This window comes from Hyperolius riggenbachi, chromosome 7, assembly GCF_040937935.1.
Source record: "Hyperolius riggenbachi isolate aHypRig1 chromosome 7, aHypRig1.pri, whole genome shotgun sequence".
NCBI lineage: Eukaryota > Metazoa > Chordata > Amphibia > Anura > Hyperoliidae > Hyperolius > Hyperolius riggenbachi.
Window position 1 is genome coordinate 205588438 of NC_090652.1, and position 27095 is coordinate 205615532.

Here is a 27095-nt window from a genome sequence, read left to right on the forward strand (position 1 = left end):
GATAAAATACTAAATATCTCCGCTTCCACACCTCTTGCACTCCCCAAATTTTCAGGGTAGAGAGGGGACCCCCCGAGACCCGCTGGTTCAGGAGATAGATTAGAGAAACTATATCGGGAACCAGCAGGGCATGGGGGCTGCAATTTGGTATAGAGGTCGTTCTGGGGGTCCCCTCCCTACCCTGAAAATGTGGGGAGTGTAGGATGTAAGGAAGCGGAGATAGTTAGTATTTTACCTCCAGCAGCATCATTCTATAGGAAATGTGGCCGCACAGTCTCCTACTGCGCATGCGGGGCAGCGCAAATCCAAAGGCAGCGTAATCAGACACAACAACGGGAATGGTAGTGGTATGGAACGCACTGTAATGACAAACAGAAAGAGGAAGGGATGGTTTGGGGAAGGCAGTGCGCATGTGCAGTAGATGCTGTCTCAGCTGCTTTAGTACCCGTGCTAGAAGCAAGGCTCCCCTCCTGTAACTGGGCACAGTAAGTGGATTGTGTGTTCGTGTTGTAGTGTGACTTCCACTATAGACAGGTGTGTTTATGGAAGAGGAAGGGATGGCATATCCAATTGTTACAGATGTGAAATGGACTCTGCTGCTTTCCAGTGACATTGTATCCTGTACACACAGTATTGCATTTATGCAAACTGACAGAAATACAATGCAGTCACTAACTACATTACGTTTTTTTCTATCTATATATTCATATGTCTAGGAAGCTGTATATTGGCAGGGCAGTATAATATTACTTGAAACTGTAGCCAATAGCCATAGTGCTACTGCTTCCTATGTGGCTAGGCTGTGATACAATACCCTATTCTAGTCCAGGGGTCCCCAAATGTTTTGAGCTGAGGGCCTGGTCAACATACTTCAGACTGCTGGAGGGCCGGAGTATACATAAAATGCTGTAGAAGTCTTTGCGAGCCGGACAGTAAAGCATACCCAGGTACAAACATGCAGTCCAATTGAACAGCAGTGTCACCTGATGTGGAATTTGATTGGAAACCAGTGAATTACTGCTTTCTGGCTTCCATGTGGATGGGTGGTGCCAGCACTGCTATTCTATATGCAGACCACCAATATTTAAAGATGTAGCTGACCGCATCTAGCTGTAGCTGACCGGAGCCTCGTTTGGAAAAGGATGCTCTTTTATAATCTGAGCACGGGGGTGAGCTCTAGGTAGTACAGCTTTGTACTGCATCTTCTTGTACCAAGCTAGCTGTGAAGCTGATCCAGATTGCCTGTCTGGCTGTTCTGCTTCTAGTACTCTTCCATACACCTTTACCAAGCGATGTTTTTGACTGAAGTCTAATTGAATTAGCCAAATGCTTGTTTCAGATGTGTGATTTTGACATTACTGCAGCTAAAGCGATTAGGCAACTTGTTGCATCACTCTATTTTACCGCATGGGGCTGCAAAAGTAATGAAAGTTGATGGAGACTTTCACACTTATTGCTGTCCGTTAAATTGCGCTGGAAGTATCCAAGCCAGCACAAGGGTAGCAGCGTGTTACCACAGGCATAGCGCTTAAAGCACAGTGCTTGGGGTAATGGAAGTCTATGGGTGACACAGTAAGTGTAATCGCCGGGGGTACGGTGCATCGTAGTACGTATGTGCAGACCAACGGGAATCCCAGTGACGTACTTTCTGCACAGTAAGGAGTACATCACTGGATGGGGGCGGCACTATGCATATGACCCTGTTGGCGGCAGGGTCATATGATTAATTTCGTTTTTTTGTGTTGTGGTGGGATGCAGCAGGAGCATCACAACGAAAAAAACAAGTGTTAAACCGTCCTCAAAGGAAACCCCCCATTCTCAAATTCATTGTACGCTGCTCTAAGTGACCGCCCACGTTAGGCCGCTACCCACAGCTGCACCACCCACACTAAGCCACCGCCCACAGGTGAAGTATGCACAGACGAAGCTGAGCACACACACCACAACTGCAGTGCTAAGCAAATAAAAAATGCAAAACAGAATTGTAAATGTGATAAAACGTGGAAAATCATGTCGAAAATCACAGGGATAAGTGTGAAGACTGCCTAAAACATTTAGGTATGCAAATGATAATTTTTTAGGTCCTGGCCCGACTATAGAGTAACCCTCACTGATAAGGAATTACAGCCATAAGATAACAGCTTCTGAAGGCAGAGGATAGAAAAAAAAGGTCAATAGTTCATATATTTTTGCTCTGGGACACTTGAAACACTGTGTCATTGAGCAGAGACAATAAAACACATTTTTAAAAATAAACGAAAACTGTGGATTTCTAAAAAGTACATTTTAGGAGTAGGAGGATAGATCATTTTTTTTAATCTCATTAGTTTATATTCCGAGGGTTAATTTTAATGTCCTTTGATATCTGTAGCTCTTTGAATTCAGTTACGTCAGGTTTATAGGCCCATACACATTTGCAATAAACGTCCAAAGCAATTGTTCTTGATAGTTTGGAAGGATTTTCCCAGTACAAAAACACTGTTTTTGAAAAAGACACATGACACAGTTTGAACAATCATTTTGGGTGAACTAAGTTGCAATTGTCTACCTTAGGAGTTTCATAGTTTTATTTGATTGCATGTAATGTTTGCATTTACACTTATATTAGAGTAAAAAGTGGAAGCCCAATTTTAGAAAAACTGTTAGAACTGTGAAAAAAAGTTTCCTAAAATACTGTTTGCTGAATTTGCATTTCAACAGGTTCTTGTTTATGGGTGTAACTCTTTTCATTCTATAGTGCATGTCCAGAAATCCTTTCTGCATGCCATTATTGTCGCAACAAACATTACAACAGTGTAATGCATTCTCTGTGAAACCACTATGCTGAAACAATAGAGCCTATTTAACATAAGATCAACTATCTTTCTGAAAAACTCTGCATACAGTTTCATAGTAACTGACTCCTCCTTCCTCTCAATGAAAAATATTGAATTATGATTTTTATTTCAAAAGACAGTCTTAATATTTTTTTTTATTGACTACAATGGAAGCTTTTGTTTCATAATCTACTTGTCCAGAAATATATTGTAATGTGATGGTAAAAAAATCTTCACCTTTTTTTTTGTAACTCAAAATGCATTAGGGCTAATTCACACTACAAGAGCTTTTTTTAAACGCTAGAGGTTTTAAAAGCTCTTGCTAATGCAATGCTATGGGGGATTTTTACAAAATCACATCGCTTCAGTGTGAACACACACATAGGATAACATTAGCAACAGCTTTTAAAATAACAAAATGCTCAGAAAAGCTCTTGTAGTTTGAACGAGCCCTTACTCAAGGAAGTTGTGTAATTTATGTTTCATCATCTGGTAACTGCTAGCAGTACTAATAAGCCTAGCACCCTAAAAAAAAAAAAAAAAAAAAATTAAGAGCATTTGTATGTCTGCCAAGTTCCCTCACTGGGTTTTATATTAAAGCTATCTGTAAAAACATTTGAAAAAAAGAGCTCTTTTTGACATTTTATGACTGGCTATAGACCAGCAAATGTCTCATTTAGGGTTATGCCGCTCAGATTAATGCATGCTCCCAATTGTTCCACCATCCACAGTATTAGCATTATACATGTTGTGTGCCTGTGTAAGGTTGAACATTTACAGACAAGTTACATAGACGAACAAGGGCATTGCTGAATAATGCACAGTTATATAAGACATCTTGTGCTAAGTATAAGTAAGGGCCCTTTTCCACTAGCCGCAATCAGTTTAAAAAAATCAGTTCGCAAGTGCACCATGATTTACAAATAAGTCGGGTTTCGATTTTTTTGAGTTCATAAAAGATTTTTTTTTGTCACAAGTTAGTGGAAAATGACACTTTGTGAAAAAAAAACAATAAAAATCAATTTTCCGCGAACTTGTGACAAAAAATAAAATCTTTTATGAACTCACTATACTCCTAACGGAATACCTTGGTGTCTTCTTTCTAAAATGGGGTCACTTGAGGAGTTCCTAAACTGCCCTGGCATTTTAGGGGCCCTAAACCGTGAGGAGTAGTCTGGAAACCAAATGCCTCAAAATGACCTGTAAAATCCTATAGGTACTCATAGGACTTTGGGCACCTTAGCGCACCTAGGCTGCAAAAAAGTGTTACATGTGGTATCGCCGTACTCAGGAGAAGTAGTATAATGTAAATGGACAACTGTGGGTAAAAAAAAAAAATAAAAAAAAATTTGTTATTTACAGAGATATTTCTCCCGACCCACCCAGCATGGGTATGTGTAAAAATACACCCCAAAACACATTATACTATTTCTCCTGAATACGGCGATACCACATGTGTGACACTTTTTTGCAGCCTAGGTGCGCTAAGGGGCCCAAAGTCCTATGAGAACCTTTAGGCTACTTGCACAAAGACGTTGCGTTAGGTGCTACGTTAAGGTCGCATAACGTGCACCTAACGCAAGGCCTGGTTCTCTTCAATGTGGACGTCAGAGTGAGCCGCGTTGTGCAGCTCACTCTGGCGTCCGTGATGCCGTGATGCATACTCTTGGACGCATGCGGCATCACGTGGTCCCGCCGGCCATTCACCGCACAGAGCGGCCGCACCAGGAAGTAAACACTGCATGTCAGAACGTGCAGTGAATATTAATTAGCCATGTGCCTGGCGCTCTCCGCTTCTCCCCAACATGACTGCGCATGTGCAAACAGTCTAATGCGGCTTAAGCCGCTGTAACGCCGTAGCATGCTGCACTTTCGGCAGAACGTGCAGCGTTACATGTAACGCAACGTGGGCTGTGTGAACAGCCCACTTGTGTTACATTGCTGTGCCTTGGGGGAGCGTTACAGGCTGCACTAACGTGCGCCTGTAACGTCTTAGTGTGTAAGCAGCCTTAGGCTTTACATGGGTGCTTACAATTTAGCACCCCCCAAAATGCCAGGACAGTAAACACACCCCACAAATGACCCCATTTTGGAAAGTAGACACCCCAAAGTATTCAGAGAGGGGCATGGTGAGTCCGTGGCAGATTTCATTTTTTTTTTTTTTTGTCACAAGTTAGCAGAAATGGAAACTTTTTTTAGTGATTTTTTTTTTTTTTTTGGTCAGTGTCGTTTTCCGCTAACTTGTGACAAAAAGTAAAATCTATAAATTCACCATTCCTCTCAGTGAATACTTTGGGATGTCTTCGTTACAAAATAGGGTCATTTGGGGGGTATTTATACTATCCCGGAATTCTGGCACCTCATGAAACATGACAGGTGCTCAGAAAAGTCAGAGATGCTTCAAAATGGGAAAATTCACTTTTTGCAACATAGTTTGTAAACGCTATAACTTTTACCCAAACCAATAAATATACACTTATTGGATTTTTTTTATTAACCACTTAAGGTCCAGGGGTTTAACCCCCCCTTAAGGACCAGCGTGGTTTTTTATGATCTGTGCTGGGTGGGCTCTGCAGCCCCCAGCACAGATCAGGTTGCAGGCAGAGCGATCAGATGGCCCCCCTTTTTTCCCCCCTATGGGGATGATGTGCAGGAGGGGTCTGATCTCTCCTGCCTGCCTGGGTGTTGCGGGGGGGCACCTCAAAGCCCCACTCCACGGCGAAATTTCCCCCCCTCCCTCTCCTCCCTCTCACCCCTGGTGATCGGGGCTGCACAGGACGCTATCCGTCCTGTGCAGCCTGTGACGGGCTGTCCTCTGTTACATGGCGGCGATCCCCGGCCGCTGATTGGCCGGGGATCACCGATCTGCCTTACGGCGCTGCTGTAGCAGCAGCGCCGTTCAATGTAAACAAAGGAGACAAACTCTCCTGCGTTTACATGTAGTCTGTGAGCCGCGATTAGCAGCTCGCAGGCTATTCACCGAGACCCGCTCCATGAAATAACAGGAAACGGCCGCTCGCGCGAGCGGCCTTTCCTGATTAATTAGGGAGGCACCTGGCGACGCAGATGTGCGTCGCTGGTCCTCCAGCTACCACTTTGCCGCCGCACGGTACGAATGTGCGGTCGGCAAGTGGTTAAAGACATGTAGAACGTAAATGTAAGGAAAAAGGGAGGGTCGGGGAGCATATGTCACAAATAACGAAATCCAAAAATAAGTGAAAAATTTACAAAAATTTATTAATATCATAATTAAACATATTAAAAAAGCACCAATGTAACCTGCCAAAAAGCCACACTTGGTCACCAATCACACCTCAGACACACCACTGCCTGCGACCACCTAGTGTGGTCGGGGATCCCAAAACGAGGATAGGCCTAAACAAGTGTCTGATCAAAAAAATGAGGGTAATAGGAAAATGCTGATGAAAGCAAGCCGGTACAAGTGACAGAAGTAAAATGAATCAATGCATCCAGCAGAGGCTAGAAAGCCAATATGGCATCTGCAAATCAATAGTTCAGATGAAACAGCACAGCCAGCATGAAGAGATGAAATGCAAGTAGCAACAAGCACAGATCAAAAGGGATGGCATGAAGCGTGAGCCATACTATACCCAATCCTGGTACAGCGATGCGGAGTCCAGTTAGCTCCTGGAGATTGTCTGGTCGCTCAGCCCCCTGTGTAGAAGCCCAAGGCTGGGGGAGCGATTAGGGATCCAGTAGAGAAGTCAGGTCCAATATGCTGGTATAGCAGGCTGTAATGGCTGTGATGATCAAGCAGAGTCACATAAGGCAAAGTCCCATGTATGCAGGAAGCTGGATAGCCTTTCCGGGTGAAGACCAAAAAAGTGCCTCAGGCCAGCAGAGGGTGGATGCGGAGGGTGGGCAGGTGGCAGAGCAAGGCAGTCAGGTGCTAGCACCACGCCGGCAGCCCTGACATGTTTCGCCGGGTCTACCGGCTTTTTCAAAGGGAGGCGTGGCTAGAAATGTGTGCCGCCGACGGCTCCTTATAGGGCCGCGTCATCAGCCGCGCGCGAGCACGCATGCGTAATTACGTACGCGTCAACAGACGCGCACGCGTACACATGCGCACTAACGCGGCGACGGACACGCAGCTGCAGCCTCGCCCCCACCAGAGCCCAATAGGCAGGCCCGACAAAAAGGTCGGCCTGGTGCGTAAGATGGGCAGAATACGTGAAAGGGCAAGGTGGGGGCGAGGGGCAAGGAGGTCATACGGCGGCACACGAGTACATAAAAGTTTCTCCATATATGTATAAACAAACAAACCAATATGAAAAAATAATGCAAAACCATGCAAACACAAGCAAACCAGAAAAAATATAAATAAATGTAAACCTAGCTCAGAGTCAAAAAATACTAGCTTACTAACATCGGCGACTAGAGAGGTTGGGTCAAGGGAGACTGTGAAACACAGTGCCAAGATCCAAACCGTGCGAGAAAACAGCGCACTCAAAGAGCAAGAAAACTGAGCAAACGTATGCTAGCTATAAACGGCGAATGTCACAGGGGAGAACCCATGGAGGCGACAGCTCGGAGCATATGCGAGCCCGCAGACGCAGGGGGCAGTGGAGGAACAGAGCAGCGGAAGGGGGCAGGGAAAGGGGACAGCAGGACCAATAGGAAGAAAGTAATAAGCATCAGTTAGGTAGAAAGGCCGCAAAACCGACCGTTTCATTAAGGCCAGGATATTCAGTGGCCTCTAACTCGTAGATCCACCTGGATTCTTTCTGTAGCAATAAGCGATCGAAGTTGCCCCCTCTGATCGTGGTATGTATACGGTCGAGACCGACAAAGCGTATACCAGAGGGCCTACCGCCGTGTTCAGTTCTAAAGTGCCTCGCAACGGGTGTGGTGGATGCAATGCTTTTAATATTGGCGATATGTTCGCCAATTCTAGACTTCAATTCACGTCCGGTCTTCCCTATATAGAATGCGCCGCAGGGACACAATAGGAGATAGACCACGAATTTGGTATTACAATTCACAAAATGTTGTAAACGCCAGTGATGACCGTTAGGGAGGACGACCTCCCTCCCAATAGATAAAAAGCGGCAAACAGTGCATCCACCACAACCGTATGTCCCGGTAACCGTGCAATGGGGACGCGTGATCTCAGTGCCCCGGAAGTGGCTCCTGACGATTAGGTCGCGGAGAGACGGCGCACGCCTGCACGTGATCTTGGGTTCCGGAGTCACTAAAGGTTCAATTTTGGGGTCATTGGTAAGGATATACCAATGGCGTTGTAAAACGCGTGTGATTTCTTTAAACTGCGCAGAATAGCGCACGCAAAGGCGTGCACATTCCGCCACATCTCTCCGAGACCCGCCAGAGGCCAATAGGGCACTTCGGTCAGCCATCCGAGCCCGTTGGTACGCCTGTCGCAAAATGCGATCGGGGTATCCCCGATCCCTAAAGCGTGATCTTAAGGTCACAGCCTCCTCCTCAAAGTTCTCAAGAGAGGAACAGTTCCTCCTAACGCGGAGGTATTGGCCCACAGGGATGCCCCTGACGGTATGTCCAGGATGGAAACTGTCGGCCCTAAGAAGGGCATTCGTAGCAGTCTCCTTCCTGTACAGGCCCGTAGACAGACAGCCATGATCATCAATGATGATCCACATATCCAAAAACGAGATCCTACTACAGTCAAAAGTCATCGTAAAACGTAAATTCCTTGTGTTTTTATTAAGGATATCGACGAATTGTCTAAGTTCGCAGGAGGTCCCCGTCCAGACGATAAAAATGTCATCAATGTACCTGTGCCACATCAAAACGTGGCACAGGTACATCGAGAGACCATCATCCGAGAAGGTGACACGTTCCCACTCCCCCAGGTACAGGTTGGCGTAAGAGGGGGCACAGGTGGTCCCCATGGCCGCCCCCTGCACCTGGAGGTAGTGCGACCCGTCGAAAACGAAAATATTATTCAAAAGTAGAAATCTCAGTAGATCCAATAGAAAGATATTGTGGGCCGTCTGTCTAATGTCGAGCTCGCACAGGAAGGTCTCAACAGCAGCAATGCCAAGGTCGTGTGGAATGCTAGAGTACAGCGCCTCCACGTCCAGAGCAACAAGGTATGCATCAGGGGGAACGAACACCCCCTCCAAAATCCTCAACAGATGCATGGTATCCCTGACATAAGAGGGCAGAGCCTGCACATGAGGCTGGAGATGCCGATCAATGTACACGCTCGCCCGCTCAGTCAGGGAACCACGGCCGGAAACGATGGGACGGCCAGGAGGATTTGTCCTGGACTTGTGAATCTTTGGTAAAGCATAGAAAGTGGGTGTTATGGGGTGTGTGACTTTCAAAAACTGTACAATATCCTCCCCTATAACACTCCGCCTAAGGGCGTCATCAATGATGGTAAAAAGTTGCTTTTGGCACCTTGCGACCCTGGACGCGGAAACGCGCACATAACACTCCTGACGAGTTAATATGTCAAGGCACATATCCCTGTAGGCCTGCACATCCATTACAACAACATTGCCCCCCTTGTCAGAGGGCTTGATCTCCCACCTGGTCTGCCGGCCCAGCTCACCCAACGCTGCCAGCTCCTCGGCAGAGAGGTTATGGGAGCGGGAGCTTCTCCCAGAAAGACGCTTAATATCCCGTTCAACCACAGAAATGAACGTCCTTAGGCTAGGGCTGACGGAGAAGGGCGGGAATCGGTGCGACCTATTCCTAAGCTCAAGCTCATTTAAAATGGGTTGGTATGTCACAGGTAATGTATCAGGTATAGAACTAAAAGAACCTTCACCCAAAGAACGGGGGTCCTCATCGGTCTGTAAATCGATCAAATCGGCCAGTGCCCGCCGGTCCTGACCCGACAACTCAATTCTAGGCGGAGACAGTATGACATCTCTCGTAGAACCATCATGGAGCAATTTCATAAGGATCTTGCGTCCAAAGATGTGTATATCTGTTATTACTTCGAAAATGTCAGAATCATATGTCGGGCAGAACCCCAGGCCCCTGGCCAAGAGTGAACGCACAGACTCGGAGAGTGTTTCACCTGTAAGATTGATGACCTGTAACTCAGTACCACCCCCATCAGGAGCATCAACAAACCGACCGTCTCCCTCCGTCAGCCCACTCACCCCAAAAAAAGGCGAAGACGAGGGCCCAGAAGAAGGGCAGTCTCCCTTGTCCTCCGCCGGGGTGAGGTCCGAGCCCTCGCCACATATCCCACCGGTAGCTCCTCCGGGTGGGTTTTTGTTCTGTTTTGGGCGTTGGCCCCTTTTAGTGTTGTTCTGTCTAAGATTGTATTTTTTGGGGCTTCTACGAGGAGGAGGGACCGTATCTCCTACTGGAGCGGAGCTTCCACTCGCAATTGAGGAATCAGATTCAACGGGGGCCGGTTGCGCAGGAGGCACCCGGACAGGGATAGGTTTGCCACCCTTTGGTTTAGATGGTTTAGATGGGCGGTAGCCCCACCTATAAGCAGAACCTGTCTTGTAAGCCACACGATCTCTCAATAATTTCTGATCGCGTTGGATCACAAGATCCTTATTGAATTTTTTAATATGAGCTTCAAGCTCTTGGTTACGCTTTTTGTATAAGGGATCGGTTTTGAAAGGTTCAATTGATGCGGTTGTCTTAACTATCTCGGCTTCTGTGCTGGTCAGGTCAGTTCCGTCCAGTTCATTCATTAGACCCAGACAGACCCTTGCACAGCTCTCAAAGTTATTTTCCCAACGTTTTTTGAAATCCTCAGAAATATTTTTTCTATGAGGAAAAATTTGAAAGCAAAGCCACATAGGACTGTGTTGTTCTTCTAAATAGATTTTGTTATATTTCACATTCCACCAAAGACGAGATTTTTTCTCGTACAGTCTGGTAAGTCTGCGAAAGGCCCCATTAATTTGCTGCTCAGAATCTCTCGCCCCCCGCGTCTGCGAGCAATCACTCTCGACCTGCGAGACCAGGTCATCCCACTGCAGCATCGCCGCACAGCTAGACTCAGAGCAAAGACAGCAACAGTCAAAGTAAATCTAATTAATCATGCATGCAACATGTCCACCAGGGCTGATTGCCCTACTTAACCTATCTCAAAAAGGTATTATTTCCTCAGTGGAGGACATGCGGCCGCATGAAAAAAGACACAAAAATAATATTCAGTGACATTGCCCCCCAAAATCAAGTATAACGTAAATGTAAGGAAAAAGGGAGGGTCGGGGAGCATATGTCACAAATAACGAAATCCAAAAATAAGTGAAAAATTTACAAAAATTTATTAATATCATAATTAAACATATTAAAAAAGCACCAATGTAACCTGCCAAAAAGCCACACTTGGTCACCAATCACACCTCAGACACACCACTGCCTGCGACCACCTAGTGTGGTCGGGGATCCCAAAACGAGGATAGGCCTAAACAAGTGTCTGATCAAAAAAATGAGGGTAATAGGAAAATGCTGATGAAAGCAAGCCGGTACAAGTGACAGAAGTAAAATGAATCAATGCATCCAGCAGAGGCTAGAAAGCCAATATGGCATCTGCAAATCAATAGTTCAGATGAAACAGCACAGCCAGCATGAAGAGATGAAATGCAAGTAGCAACAAGCACAGATCAAAAGGGATGGCATGAAGCGTGAGCCATACTATACCCAATCCTGGTACAGCGATGCGGAGTCCAGTTAGCTCCTGGAGATTGTCTGGTCGCTCAGCCCCCTGTGTAGAAGCCCAAGGCTGGGGGAGCGATTAGGGATCCAGTAGAGAAGTCAGGTCCAATATGCTGGTATAGCAGGCTGTAATGGCTGTGATGATCAAGCAGAGTCACATAAGGCAAAGTCCCATGTATGCAGGAAGCTGGATAGCCTTTCCGGGTGAAGACCAAAAAAGTGCCTCAGGCCAGCAGAGGGTGGATGCGGAGGGTGGGCAGGTTGGCAGAGCAAGGCAGTCAGGTGCTAGCACCACGCCGGCAGCCCTGACATGTTTCGCCGGGTCTACCGGCTTTTTCAAAGGGAGGCGTGGCTAGAAATGTGTGCCGCCGACGGCTCCTTATAGGGCCGCGTCATCAGCCGCGCGCGAGCACGCATGCGTAATTACGTACGCGTCAACAGACGCGCACGCGTACACATGCGCACTAACGCGGCGACGGACACGCAGCTGCAGCCTCGCCCCCACCAGAGCCCAATAGGCAGGCCCGACAAAAAGGTCGGCCTGGTGCGTAAGATGGGCAGAATACGTGAAAGGGCAAGGTGGGGGCGAGGGGCAAGGAGGTCATACGGCGGCACACGAGAAGACATGTAGCACAATGAATGTAGACAAAAATGTATGTAGAAATGTTACTTTATTTTGAAAATGCCAGCACAGAAAGTTAAACTTCTTTTTTTGACAAAATTCATGTCTTTTTGATAAATATAGTAAAAACTAAAAATCACAGCAGCAATCAAATAGCACCAAAAGAAAGCTGTATTAGTGACAAGAAAAGGAGGTAAAATTCATTTGGGTGGTAGGATGTATGACCGAGCAATAAACCGTTAAAGCTGCAGTGGTCTGAATGGAAAAAAAGTGGTAGGGATACTGTAGGGGGGTCGGGGGAAAATGAGTTGAACTTACCCGTGGCTTCTAATGGTCCCCCACAGACATCCTGTGCCCACGCAGCCACTCACCGATGCTCCAGCCCCGCCTTCCACTTCTGGAATTTCAGACTTTAAAGTCTGAAAACCACTGCGCCTGCATTGCCGTGTAATAAAAAAACAAAAACAAAAATTACAATAAAAAAAAAATACATAAATAGTTACCTTAGGGACTGAACTTTTTAAATATTCATCTCAAGAGGGTATAACACTGTTACTTTATAAACTATGGGCTTGTAATTAGGGATGGATGCAAAACTGAAAAACATGCACCTTTATTTCCAAATAAAACATTGGAGCCAAACATTGTGATAGGGACATAATTTAAATAAATTTTATAACCGAGACAAATGAGCAAATAAATTTCATGGGTTTTAATTACAGTAGCATGCATTATTTAAAAACTATAATGGCCGAAAACTGAAAAATGATTTTTTTCCCACATTTTTTCCTAGTTTATCATTAAAACACATTTAGAATAAAATCATTCTTGGCATAATCTCCCACCTAAAGAAAGCCTAATTGGTGGCGAAAAAAAACCAAGATATAGTTCATTTCATTGCGATAAGTAATGATAAATTTATAGACGAATGAATGGAAGGAGCGCTGAAAGGTGAAAAATTGCTCTGGTGCTCAAGGGGTAAAATCCCTCAGTTGTGAAGTAGTTAATGTGTGTTTTCCCCTTTGTTTCTCAGTGGAGCCAGACCCTGGAGGGGATGAGCTCAGTACCAAGAGCTGGGACTCAGGGAGACTTGCCAGTGAAGCCTCTGGCCTGGCAAGCAACCTGGAAGATGAGCTGATGAAATCCCAGACTCGTTTAGGTTACCTTGATGTTGAAAAGGAACTGGAATCCAAACAGGATCTGGTAAATGCTATTTTCATCTTCTAACTAAAATTCTATATATGCATTTTTATTTACTATGCCTTTTATTATCATGACCTTACTTGAGCCTAGGTAGCTTGGACAATGAGCATCAAGATGGGAGGGAGTGGGGTGGAAAAAGCCTAGTTAGCATAGTAGAGTATCTATCACAGCCTGTACCTGATACCTGTGGATGTGTATCAAGAGAGAATGTTAGGTTTACGTTTTATGAAGATCACAATCTCTTTAAAAGACTCTGTTGTTGTACAATGCTGTAGGTGTGGGTATGATAATAATCGCCCTAACAGGGACCACCCACTGAATGCAGAAGACAAGGATATGTAGGTAGGGATTTTGCAACACCCTCCCTTAGACTGAATACTGTTATTGTACCTCCACTTTTGTCCATCATTGTTATTAATTTTTCCATTCATTATACATCATTATTGGATCAGTCATCTTTAGTGTTAGCATGTTTTCTAAGGAAACATTAAACTTGGTTTGTGTTCATAAGATCGCCAAGTAGTTTTGAATTTATAGATGTTCATTCACACGCTAAGCACATATGAAGCAAACCACTAACTTCTATCTTTGCTTCGGAGGGAGACGGCAGTGGTATGGCTTGGCCTCCATACCAGAGTCCTGCTGCATTTGATATTCCTGTGGGGCTCAGGAGAGGTAGTATCACATTTTATATTTACAGGGGACCACTATAAAATGGTTTGCTGCTTGAAGTGGTCTTGCTGAGCACGACTTATGCACTTTAGACTTAACTGAGTGTAACTAAGTTTTCATGATAATTTCAGCTAACTGTGAGGCCTGCTGGATCCACCACATTACTTCAGTTCCTATGCCTCAATCTCCTCTGCAGTCTTCCATCCGAGGGATGGAAAATTGTGTCGCCCTCCCCCCCCCCCCCCCCCCCCCCAACACCCAGTTACACCCAGGCCTTGATGTACGCAAGGTATAGGAACTGGAGTGGGCAAGGCAGAGGTACCAACAGAACTACACAGGACAATACAGTTGAAGGACAATCTAGGTAGTGACTGATAACCAGAGATAGTAAGACAATCCAGGGTCATATACAGTGGATCAGAGTTGCATGGTACAAAATCACAGAGCGTAAGCTAGTCCTGTAACAATCCAGGGTCATACATGACAAATCAGAGATATCGCAGTATAAGGGAGTAGGCAAGGCGAGGTCAGTACAATCGAAGGTCAATCCAGGCAGCAATGAAAGGAGAGGTCAATAACATAACAGATGTATTGTGCTATCCACGTAATGATTCCTGTGAATTTTATAAAGGAAAAGCAGAAAATCCTATTCTAGGCAGTGGCCATTTTGCCAAGCTAATGCTGACATCATAACCTTCCTGACTCTTGTTTTCCCCCCTCCCTTCTCTTGCTCATTGTGTATTCATTAGCTGCCCTCCTCCCAGAGTCTTTTTTTTTTTTTTTTTTTTTTTTTTTTTTACGCATCCAATCACTGAGTCACCTCAGCCTTGCTTGTAAACACAAGTGATCAGCTAGGCAGGGAAATAAATGGAAGAGGAGGAATATATTATAGATAAAAAGAACTTCCAGCATTCAAAAGAACTCCCAGCATTCAACTTTTTGGCACTGTTTGGCACTAGGGCCAGTGCTCCTAAAGTATGTGATAACTCCAAACCATAACAGCAGAAACCGTTTTTAATGCAGGATTAGCATCCTTATCACTTAATACACTCAGACCAGTTGCTGTTGAAATTTGATTTTTATGGTGACAAAACCGCTTTAAGCAGAAAGTTGTCTTCTGTAAAGGCATCATAGTTAGGATGAGGAGGAGGTGGCATCCCACTGTAAATCAATAATAAGGTTTTTGTGGGCTTATTTGTTTTCTTTGGTTCAGGTACATGCTGAAAGTGTGCTGACTGCAAGCTTGAAGTGTACCTAGTGGTCTGCACTAAATAATTGGTGGGCACTTGAGGTGCACTTAGTGTGCTAATGTGCATATTGAAATATTGACACTTAGGCCATAATTAGTAGCTTGAAGAGCTCTGGTGAACTTGGGTGATAAAGCATACTTGGGCTGAATTTGTTTACAACAATGCCTGTTATTGCTACAGTGATGTTTCTACACTGGATTTAGCCTCTGCAATACCCAGTTTTGTCTTGAGACCTTAAAGCCCTTAAAGTGTGATTCAAATATTACTTAGTTACATTAAATAACATTTAAAAGCATTCCCACATATTCCCCATGTGTAAAAAATAAATAATAAAAAAAATAAAAAATGTTTATTTTCACTGCAAAGAATCTTTCTTTTCTCTGGTCATTGGCAAATGTAATCATTGCCAGCTGAAGCTCTCTGAGGCATGTGTCTACGCTCTGCCCCCCCTCCACGTCCTAAAGTGACTCAGCTGTTGCCAGGGTGATGTCTGTACAGCAGACGGAGGAGACAAAGTGAAGATACATTCCCCAGAGAGCTTCAGCTGGCAATCATTACATTTGACTTTGCTGATGACAAGAAATGAGAAATCTTTTTTTCTGCTCTCTGCAGTGAAAATAAAGGTTTTTAAACACAAGGAATGTGTGGGAATGTTTTCAAATATTATTTTATGTAATTAGTAGTTATGGAAATTTTAGTTTTGATAGTATAATCCCACTTTAAAATTAGTATAATTATTAAGTCAGCGCAGATCATAAGTGAATCCACTGTTTCACAATCAGTTATATTCCTCCATTTCCTCTTTCACATAACAAATAGGATTGATTTAGGGCTATTTCCTTTTCCTCTATGATTTGACCAATGAGCTTGATATGGGTGTGGCTTATAGTTAAGCTCTCCCTGGATCCAACCCCTTCCTTTCATTCAGTAGTTTATAAATTCGGTGTCAGTCACCTGCACTCTTGATCCCCTGATGACGCAAGACTGCGAAACCGGTCGGGAAAGAGACAGGCGACACCTTTTACAGTGTCTTGCTGGTTGTGGACCAGCATACAAGCGCAAAATTTGTCCGGGGTTCCCATTGCTTGGGCCCCATAAGCCTTCTGGATGGCATGCATAAACTGAAATAAGGACTGCTGGAAGCTGGATCATGGGCGTTTCTTGGTTCCTTTTACCACTGAATGCAAGACATACAACCTTATAATGTGGGTTGTCAGCAGCTGGTAAGCTCCCTTTAATCCCTTGGGTGATGGTCTACCACTTGGATATAAGAGCCGGAAGACCACTTTGGTGAAATATAACTGATTGTGAAATAGTGGATTCACTTATGATCTGTGCTGACTTCTTAAAGAGGAACTCCAGCCTAAACAAACATACTGTCATTAAGTTACATTAGTTATGTTAATTAAAATAGATAGGTAATATAATCTCTTACCCACCCTGTTTTAAAAGAACAGGCAAATGTTTGATTTAATGATGGCAGCCATCTTTTTGGTTGAAAGGAGGTGACAGGGAGCATGAGATACAGTTCCAACTGTCCTGTGTCCTGAGCACCTCTCCCAGTTGCTAGGCAACGTGAATAAAAACATAGGAAATCCCATCAGGCTCTGCACAGCATCAGGGAAAAAAAGCCCGGGCTTTTTTTTCTTTGATGGGTGGAGCTTAGATAAAAATGCAGCTAAAAATTATGCTTTGGTAAGAAAAACAAAGTTCTGATGCTGTGAAACTGTTAAAGAAACACCAAACCTTTTCAGTTCTGCGGAGTAGATTTTTAGTCCGGAGGTTCACTTTAATAATTTTATTTGTGTGGACTTTTGGACATTGTCTTTCCTCAGCAGCGATCGATTATCTGATTCCCCTGGCGCTGATTCTTTGTTTATATCAAAATAAGTATAAATGACCTATTTTATTTTTATGTAATATACAGTCCAATGAATTTATATGGTATGTTCTATAAGCATAGCTTTTATAAGTTGCAATGAAATTTATGTACATACATTTTGGGAAGTTTCTCACTGCTTGCTGATCTTAATTTTGAGAAATTTTAAATCCGGTGAACAGTCTGGTGACAGTGTTCACTGTCTGCTCTGCTTTGCTTCTGTAGTCAATATATGTTTGTACATTAATATGTGGAGTTTTTAAAGATGCGTGTCTATATTTTATGCATTGATAATTTGTTATATATTTCCTGACATCTTCCTTTAGATTGATGATAAAGAGTTTGACATTCCTCAAGTTGATACTCCCCCAACCCTGGAGAGCATCTTAAATGAGGTGAGTTTCTTAAATGCACATGTTTTATTGTGAATTGACGCACATCATATGCATCAGAAAGTTGCAAGCAAAATACAGTTGTGAACGCAGTTTCAAGTGTGGTCTCTCTGTTAAGATTCGAAAGGGGCATTTTCAAAGGTCACACAGCACAACTCAAGGCTTAGTTGTAATAACAGCAGTATGTGTCATTTATTTATCATTAGCTGATGGCCCAGCGTTGCCTGGGTATGTATTTGGCTGGAGTTGGCTGCGACCACTTTTTCTGACCCTAACACACAATTACTCAATGGCCTCAATTCACTAAGCTTATCTCCTGTCCTTAATAACGTTTCTATAGTTATCGCCATGGTGACGAGACATGTAGTATTCAGGAAACATTTTACCTCAGGCAAACCTAAAGTTACCTCTTCTTTCTTTAAGTTAACTCTTCAATCCTTAAAATAACTCCAGAGTTAACCACTTGACGACCAGGGGATTTCTGTCTGATCTGTGCTGCGTGGGCTCTCCAGCCCGCAGCACAGATCAGGATTATGCCAGGGCGATCAGACTTACCCCCTTTTTCCCCACTAGGGGGATGTCCTCCTGGGGGGGTCTGATCGCCGTCGGCTTGCTGCGCTTTGCGGGGGGGGGGGGGGGCTCTTCAAAGCCCCCCTCCGCAGCGTTTCCGGCACTCCCTCCCTCTCCCTTCCCCTCTGAGTGGCGCAGGACGGATATCCGTCCAGCGCATTGTAGGATAGGCTTCAGCCTATTATATGCCGGCGATCCCCGGCCAATCAGAGGCCCGGGATCGCCGATCTGCCTTACAGCGGTGCTGCGCAGCAGCGCCGTATGATGTTAACAGCGGGGATTTCTTCCCCGCGTGTTTACACTTTGTCGGCGAGCCGCGATTGGCGGCTCTCCGGCTGTTCACGGAGACACCCTCCGTGAACGGACATGGAAAGATCGTTTCCATGGAAACCTGCAGACGACCAGTTTACGCCAATCGGCGTTAGCTGGTTGTCAAGAGGTTAAAGACAGGTTGTTCATTAACTGCATGTGAAAATAACTACAGAGGAGGTAACTTAACTACAGAGGAGGTAACAACTACAGAGGAGGTAACTTAAGGAATGAAGAGATAAGATAACTCTCACTGTGTGGAGGTAAGTTTTCTCTTGCATTATTATCTCCAGCATGATCTTAGTAAATTGAGGCCATTGACCAAGTTTGTGAGCTTTACGGTCTTTGGCATCAATAATTTGCACTTAAATGAAACAAATCTGATTGGCTGTTTGTGGCTCCACCTCCTTTCTCCACCTCGACTTTCTGAATTTGAATCCCAGTCACCCAATGGCCAACTGTGCCAGGTTTGAGTTTTGTGCCATTTCGGTGCAAGAATGGCAGCAATTAAATATTCCCCTTGAAAATCAAAAGGTGAATTTTGATTGGCTTGTGTAGGCTCCACCCACTTTTCTGAATATTAATCCTAGTCACCCAGTGACCAACTGTGCAAAGTTTGAGAACCCTGCCATTAACAGTGAAAGAATGGCTGCAGTTTACAATATTCCCAGTGAAATTTGTGTTTGTGTCCGCCCACTTTTTGGTTATGTGGAAAAAATGTATCCTATATGTTATTCCAGGTAATGTACTGTGTGTGTGCCAAATTTCTTTTTTTTTTTTTATTCTTTATTTATACAAAGACATATATTTTCCAAACTCTTGCAAAAAATCCAATATACAATCTTTACCAAGTGTGTTCCAAAAGAAATCTCTTTTCCTCCCCAACATAGCTTATCCCAAGCTTGACCCATTTCCTCTGTTCCCGGAGCTAATCTTCTTCTTATCTCACCTCCCCCCATCCTTCCGTTACTAATCCCCTCTCCTTCCTATCCATCCTTTTGTATATGGGCCAACGCTTAGGTCACGTCCTCAAGTTAAATATCTTCTCCTAAAGAGAAGGAAAAGTTAGAGTGACAAAGAAGACCTCCTACCAAGAAGAAAAATAAAACAAAATAACACCACCACCAATAAAGATGCGGTCCCACTTGTCTGTTCCTCCAATCTCCCCCCAGTTTCCCCCCTAACTCTCCCTGTCCACAGGGCAAACTGCCTTTCTTGTCACTAATCTCATGCTACCCTATTACGATATTCATCAGTTTCTCTAAATTCCAACCATTTGTCCCATCCCCAATTTTCTTTTCCTTTAATTATGCTCGAAAGTTCTTCCATCCTATATACTTGGTCTACCTCCACAAACCATTCCTTTATAGTTGGGGCTTGTTGGCTTTTCCAGTTCCTTGCGATTAAGATCCGGGCCGCGTTAATTAAATGCATCCCCAGTGACCCCTTATACTCTCTAATCCCTTTCTCCACTAAATGTAATAAATATACCTCGGGTCCTGCCGAGGTTGGTATCCCCGCCAACTCCCAGGTCCATTTTTTTACACTCTCCCAGTATCTCGTGAGGCCCTCGCATGTCCACCAGATATGCATAAAATCCCCTCTTTCCTTGCCACACCTCCAACATGTTGGACTTACCCCACTCATCTTATTTAACCTATCTGGTGTATAATACCACCTCATCACTATTTTATAACCCGATTCCTGTATCCGGGTGGACATCGAGGCCCCATATGTCATTTTAACTATTCTTTTCCATTGGGAAGTCGTCCATTCCCTCCCCATATCCCTCTCCCATTTCACTTTATATTTTGAGGTATGATCTTCCTCTTCTTCTAGTATTTTATATATCTTTGCTAGGGTCCCCTTAGTTCTTTCTTCTGATATACATAACTTCTCAAATGGAGTCAACTCCCTTGATAGGGTCTCTCTCGAGCCCAATGTAAGTAAAAAATGTCTGAACTGGATCATACTCCATGTATCTATCCTACTCACCTGCAGTTGTTCCGCAATTTCCTTTTCATCCAACCACTTATTATTTGAAATCAGGGTACGGATTTGTGGCCTCCTTCCCGTCCTCCACTCTCTGTAGCTCCCTTTTTGGCATCCTGGTGGAAATCTAATATTCTCCAGTAACGGCATTAAAGGAGAGGGACCCCTGGACATATCTTTCTTATTATTTATTTTCTTAAAAGTTCTCAGAGTATGTTCCACCAATGATCCCGGGATTCTATATGTATCTGGAATATATGTAAGCCATGGTGCTTCTCTCAAATCCCCCTCAAATAATTCACTCTCCAACGAGACCCATTGTTTTGATGATTCATTTATATTCCAGTCCACCACCCTCGTACATACCGCTGCCTGATAGTACCTCATGGGGTCAGGCACTGCCAGTCCCCCTTTGTCTTTTGATTGCGCCAAAAATGCAAATTTTAACCTTGCCCTTCTATTTTGCCACACAAACTTTGTAAACACCCTCTTTAATTCATCAAAATAACTTCTGGGTAGGGGAACAGGGAGGGCCTGGAAGACATACAACAACCTCGGCATGATATTCATTTTAAGTACGTTGATCCTTCCGAACCATGAAAGTCTGAGTTTTGCCCAACCTTCTAGGTCCTTCTTTATTATATTAAGGAGTGGGTAATAGTTTAATCCTATAATTCCCTGTATATTTCTAGCCAACTTTATACCCAGATAGCTTAATGAGTCTTTCGTCCACCTAAATGGGAAATTTGCTTTTAATAATTCAACCTCCTCCTCCCTCATCCCCATACTCATCGCCTCACATTTATCCCAATTAATCTTAAAATTTGAAATCTTCCCATATTCCTTAAATGCCCTCATCAGGTTGGGCATTGCTATATTTGGATTTGTCACATAGAATAAAAGGTCATCCGCATATGCCGCGATCTTATGTTCCGTTGGTCCTATTTTTACTCCAGTAATATCTATATTTCCTCTAATTGTTCTCAAAAAGGGCTCCAAGGTTAGGGCAAACACCAGGGGTGAAAGCGGGCAGCCCTGCCGGGTTCCGTTTGTTATTTCCAGGGGGCTAGACAGCATTCCATTAACTTTAACTCTAGCTGTCAAGTCTCTATACATGGATGTGATCCAGGCTCTCATATTTTCTCCCAACCCTATATGTTCCAGGACCACTTTAATGTATCCCCACCTGACCCTGTCGAACGCTTTTTCCGCGTCCGTGGATAGCAGGACGACAGGGCCAGGTGAGGACCCCACCCACTGAATCACATCCACCGACCTAAGGGTATTGTCCCTTGCCTCCCTTCCCTGTATAAACCCCACTTGGTCATAATGCACCAACTCTTTTATTAGTGGGGCCAGCCTATTCGCTAAAATTTTTGCTAGGACTTTTAAATCAATATTTAATAGGGATATGGGCCTATATCCCGCACAGGATGCCAGATCCTTCCCTTCTTTCGGTATTACAGTTATGTGTGAAACCAGTGAGTCCCGTCCCAATTTCCCCTCATGATTGTCCTTTGCCTTAATGGCATTTAACGCCCTCACCCAGTAAGGTTTCAGGGTCTCTCCAAATTTTTTATAATAATCAAGGGTGTACCCGTCAGGGCCTGGTGCCCTTCCCCCCGGCATTTGCCCCAATGCCCTGTCCAGTTCTGCAACCGAAATTTCTCTTTCTATACTTTCTGCATCCATAGGATGCAATTTTCCCATGCCTGAGGCCGTCACATAGTCCTGCATGCCCTCCCCATTCCCCAGTTCACCCTCCTCAATCCCATATAATTTGGCATAGTATTTACGAAACATCTCACACAATGACTCATTCCTGTAATGCTTCTGGCTCCTGTTATCACAAAGGAAGGGAACATAATTCGCGGTCTGTTGTTGCTTTAATTGTCTGGCCAATATTTTACTCCCCTTATTTCCAAATTCATAGAAATTTCTTTTACATCTAGTTGCTACAAATTTCGCTTTAGTAAATAAAAAGTTCTTAAGTTTTTCCCTTTCTCTTGTAAGGTCCGACCATGTATTTTCAGCTAACGTGCTTTTATGTTGTGCCTCCAGTCTTGCTATCTCTGCCAGGCATCCCGCTATTTCCCCCTCTCTTGCCTTCTTTATTCTACTCCCTTCCCTTATTAGGATTCCCCTCATTACCACCTTATGGGCCTCCCATACCACTATTGGCGATGTCTCACCTTTAGCGTTCTCCTCAAAATACTGTTTTAATTCTTCTCCTAGCGTCCGAACAATTTCCTCTTTTCTCAACAGAGATTCATTTAATTTCCAGTTCCATGGGCCCCTCTCCCTCAGTCTAAATCCCACCCTAAGAGTAACCGGGGAATGGTCTGATAACACAGAGGATTCAATTTTCGTCTCTATTTCTTCTGATAGGAGACTGTGTGAGATAAAAAAATAATCTAACCTAGAGTATGACTTATGTGGTGACGAATAATACGTATAGTCCCTTGATGTGGGATGCTGAATTCGCCAGATATCCACTAGTTGGCGTTTGTTAAAATCTCTCCTAACCCTTTGATGGGCTCTCCTAGTAAGGGATGATTTCCCCGTGGAGGTATCTATTTGGGGGTCCATTACGAGATTAAAATCTCCCGCCACTACTATTACCCCCTCCGCAAACTCATCTAACCTACCCAAAAATTGCTCAACAAACCCCACTTGGCCTATATTCGGAGCATATACCACCCCTAATGTCATCTTTCTATCATTAAAGACCCCCTTTACTAGCAAATACCTGCCCTGTGTATCTTTAATTACCTCTATTTTTTCCTGGCGTATACTATTTGCTAGAAGTATCGCCACCCCTTTACCCTTAGCTTCCATATTGTTACTGTAATATGCTGTCGGGTACCTTCTATTCGTAATCCCAGGATGTTGTTCCCCCTTCAGGTGAGTTTCCTGTAGAAAAGCCACCTGGATTTGCTGTTTATAAAGGTTCTGGAGTAAAATTGATCTTTTTTCAGGGATGTTTAACCCATGGACATTCTGGGAGAACATATTAATCTGCGTCATTTCTTTGTTCTTTTACCTGTGTTTTACAGACAAGTGGGAAGGTTCCAATATAACACCCAGAGAAAAAGAGAGAAAAAGAAAAAAGAAACCCGAAACAAAGAGTGACAAGGTTAAAAATAGGCAGTATTCCCTGCCTCCTAACATTTAGTGGACGTCGTCCACTCTCCCTTTCATAGGGGTAACTGAGAAACCTTCTATCTTGAGGGTTCAGCTCCCTCTCATATTTTTGGGCTCTTGGCCCTTTAAGAGGCCAGAGACAGATCATCATAACGGGTCCAGGGGCATCCCCCCTGCCAGACAGACCATCCCCCCTTTTATTCCCACGCTGTTTCCCTCTACTCCTTCTCCACTTCTTTCCCTTCCTACTCCCCCTCCCTTCATCTCTCCCCTCCCCCTCCTCCCATTCTCCCCTCCTCTTACCCTCTTCCTGTCCCCCCCCCCCCCCGGGGCTAGGCTGTCACACGCGGTCCCAGGGAGATGGGTCAAACTTCTTTCAGGTCACTCCCTCCTCCCCTCTCTCGCACCCCCCCATTGTCTACTTCATTACTTCAAACTATACCTCCCATAGTTCACCCTTTGTGACCTCCTACTACCCCGCTCACTGCATTTCAACATTACATTTCATTATATTCTTCCCTTTCCTTCCTACCAGTGAAGACACATTATTTTCCCGGGATTAAACCCTGTATACCCAACACTACCTCCCAAAACACATCGTGCCCTCTATCTTAATAACATATCCAAATAATACAACTCCATTTCAAAACCAGCATACCCTTAAATCTCCCCCCACCCTCGGCTCTCAGGGTGGGCGAGGGGGGCGCCGTTAGCGCGCCCCCCGTCCACCCCTACTGGCTCCCCTCCCCGACCCACAACACTCCCATATCATAGATTCCCCTTACAGTTTTCATCATACCTGATCCCTTTACATATCGTTATATTCCACCCTTTCATTACCACCAGTGAAGACACATTATTTTCCTAAGGTTAACCCCTGGGTGTCTTACCCTACCGCCCCAAACACTTGGTACTCCCTTTCCCTTATATTCAATACCAGCATGCCCTGCCAAGGGCGACGGCACGCCTCCTCCCACCCTCAGCTCTCAGGGTGGGCGAGGGGGGCGCCATTAGCGTGCCCCCCGTCCACCCCTACTGGCTCCCCTCCCCCACCCACAACACCCCCCCATCATAGATTCCCCCTACAGTTTGCATCATACCTCACCCCTTTATATATCGTTACATTCCATCCTTTCATTGCCACCGGTGAAGACACATTATTTTCCTGAAATTAACCCCTGTGTGTCCGACACTACCGCCCCAACCACTTGGTGCCCCATATCTCAATAATATATATTTATAATACTACTCCCTTTCCATTATATTCAATACCAGCATGCCCTCACGTCTCCCCCCACCCCCAGCTCTCAGGGTGGGCGAGGGGGGCGCTTTTAGCGCGCCCCCCGTCCACCCCTACTGGCTCCCCTCCCCCCCACACACCACCCCATTATCTTACATTTCCCCTACAATTTGCGTTCTTCCTTACCCCTCCACACCCCTTCACTCTCCTCCCCCCTCCCACAGTCACGCACTATATTTCAATATTACATGTAATTAAGTTCCATCTTTTCCTTAGTGTCAGTGCAAACTCATAAACTCCTAAGATTAAACCCCTATATTCTCAACACCACCCTCCATACAACACATCATGTTCCCTATCTTAGTGGCATATAACACAACTCATTTTCTAGCATCTTCATTACCGGCACCTTCCATCATCTCCCTCCCCACCCCCACCCTCCCAGGGCAAGGGGGGAGGCCCGAGAGCCGGGGCCGGGGAGGGGCGGCACGGCACGGGACACCCCCCACCGTACAGCAACCCCCCCCGCCCCCGGCCCCCAGGAACCCCCCCATCCCGCCCGCGCCCCTGAGAGAAAGGAAGAGACACCCCATATTATCATTCACATTTTACAAGCCCATCTTTTAGACCTCGTGATCCCCATCCCCCCAGTCCGCCCCACAGCCCTCCTCCCCCTCCCCCAGTGGGACACAGTTCCCCCTCATCACTTGAAGGGAGGGTTTGTACCCTCAATCCTATAATGTTCAGTTCAACAGCGTGGAAACAGCATGGAAACAGCATGGAAACATTTTACGTCTTTTCAGCTTCGGCGGCCCTGCCGCGTCTTACCCGTCATTATACCTTCAATGTCCCAGTCCGGAAGCTCAATCAGAGGAATTCTAAGCACTCTACAAAGATCAGGTAGGTCAGCAGGATCTCTGAGCGCGAAAGCAATTGCGCCCTTCTTAACTTGCAATGAGAATGGGTAGCCCCATCTGTAAGTTGCTCCTTCCTTTTGTAGCACTTGTAGCAGTGGTTTAAGAGCTCTCCTCTGCTGCAGGGTCGATAACGCCAGGTCTTGGAAAAGCTGTAACGGTTTCCCTTCGAATTCTATTGCCGGATGTTTCCATGCTGCAGTCATAATAGCCTCCTTTTCCATATAATAATGCAGCCGGCAGATCACATCCCTGTCTTTTTCCCCTACTTTCAAATTCGATCCCAATGCTCTATGTATTCTGTCTATAATAACAGTTTGGTCCTCCGGCCTCTCCAAGATCCTATTGAAGATGGTCTGTGTTACCTGACGTAGTCTTTCTCCAGTTATGGACTCCTGCAGCCCCCGAATCCTGATGTTTGACCGTCTTGAACGATTTTGCATATCTTCTAGTTGGATGTGTATCCTCCTGTTAACCAATCTCTGGTCACTTCTCTCCTGCTGTAGCTCCATCAGCGTTGTTTTCACCTTCATTAATTCCTGTTCTAATGCTTCCGTCCGTGCAGTAAGTACATCCACCTCTTCCCTCAATGCAGTCACTTCAGCATTAGTGTTAGATACAATTTTTTCGGTCTGGTCACTTAAGTCCTGTTTTGTGGGTAGTGTTTGCAAATATGCCCACATTTCTTCCAAACTAGTAGATTTTTTATTAGCTGGGGATTGAGGTGGGCTTTCCCGTGCTGCTTTACCCATTTTTGCTGGCACTCGGTCACATGGACTAACCACATTTGCAGGGGCAAAGAAATCCGCTGCTCCCCTCTGTGGTGTTTTAGACACGGCACCTGTTGACCCCACATTCCCTGCTTCAGCTCCCTTTTTCTTTGTGCCTCCTGCCATCTCTATATTAAGCTTTTACTGCAGACTTCTTTATCTAATTGCAGGCAGGCACCTTCTTATTTTGCCAGGGGATGGGGGCACTCAGTTCCTCAGCTTCCTGGTCTAATTAGTTTTTAATCTGACCTGATTCAGCTTGCGGAGGGGTACGGGCGTGCAGTTCCTCACCTGCACAATCTATAGGAATATAGCCATCTGTAGTGCTCCGGAGTCCCCAGTACAAGTGACCATACAAGTGAACAGCTGCTTTTCGTGTCTGGCCGTCCAGTATTCCACTCTCCCAACAGCCGAGGCTCCACACGCAGCTCCCACAGGGAGATCTTTTACTGCTGCCACGCCACCAACACTTCCGCCTTGCGTCTCAGCGTCCTCTCCCCGCTCTTCAGCTGTCCGTGTCCCGCCTTTAATATTTCAGGTGCCCGCTCTGTCTCCTCCGCACTGCCCGTGCTCAGCAGACCTGTAGCCGCCTGGAGTGCACTACATTGGGAGTCTTTTCCTCAGCAGGGTCGGCTCGCTTGCTTACGGAGGTCCGTCTCGCAGCGGGAAAGCAGACCACAGG

General features: G+C 45.2%; 1 protein-coding gene across 2 annotated transcripts in view; it reads left to right on the forward strand.

Annotated features, from left to right (window-relative positions):
• VPS8 (VPS8 subunit of CORVET complex) overlaps window positions 1-27095 on the forward strand; it is a 457588-nt gene that overhangs the window by 338 nt on the left and 430155 nt on the right. Inside the window, exons 1-3 of one of the 2 annotated variants that reach the window (XM_068245032.1) lie at window positions 246-485; window positions 13112-13281; window positions 17409-17477. In XM_068245032.1, the coding sequence (XP_068101133.1) occupies window position 485; window positions 13112-13281; window positions 17409-17477 (240 nt within the window). In that variant the 5' untranslated portion in view covers window positions 246-484. Of the gene's footprint in view, window positions 1-245; window positions 486-13111; window positions 13282-17408; window positions 17478-27095 lie in introns of those variants that run through there. The other variant, XM_068245033.1, reaches the window with a different exon arrangement.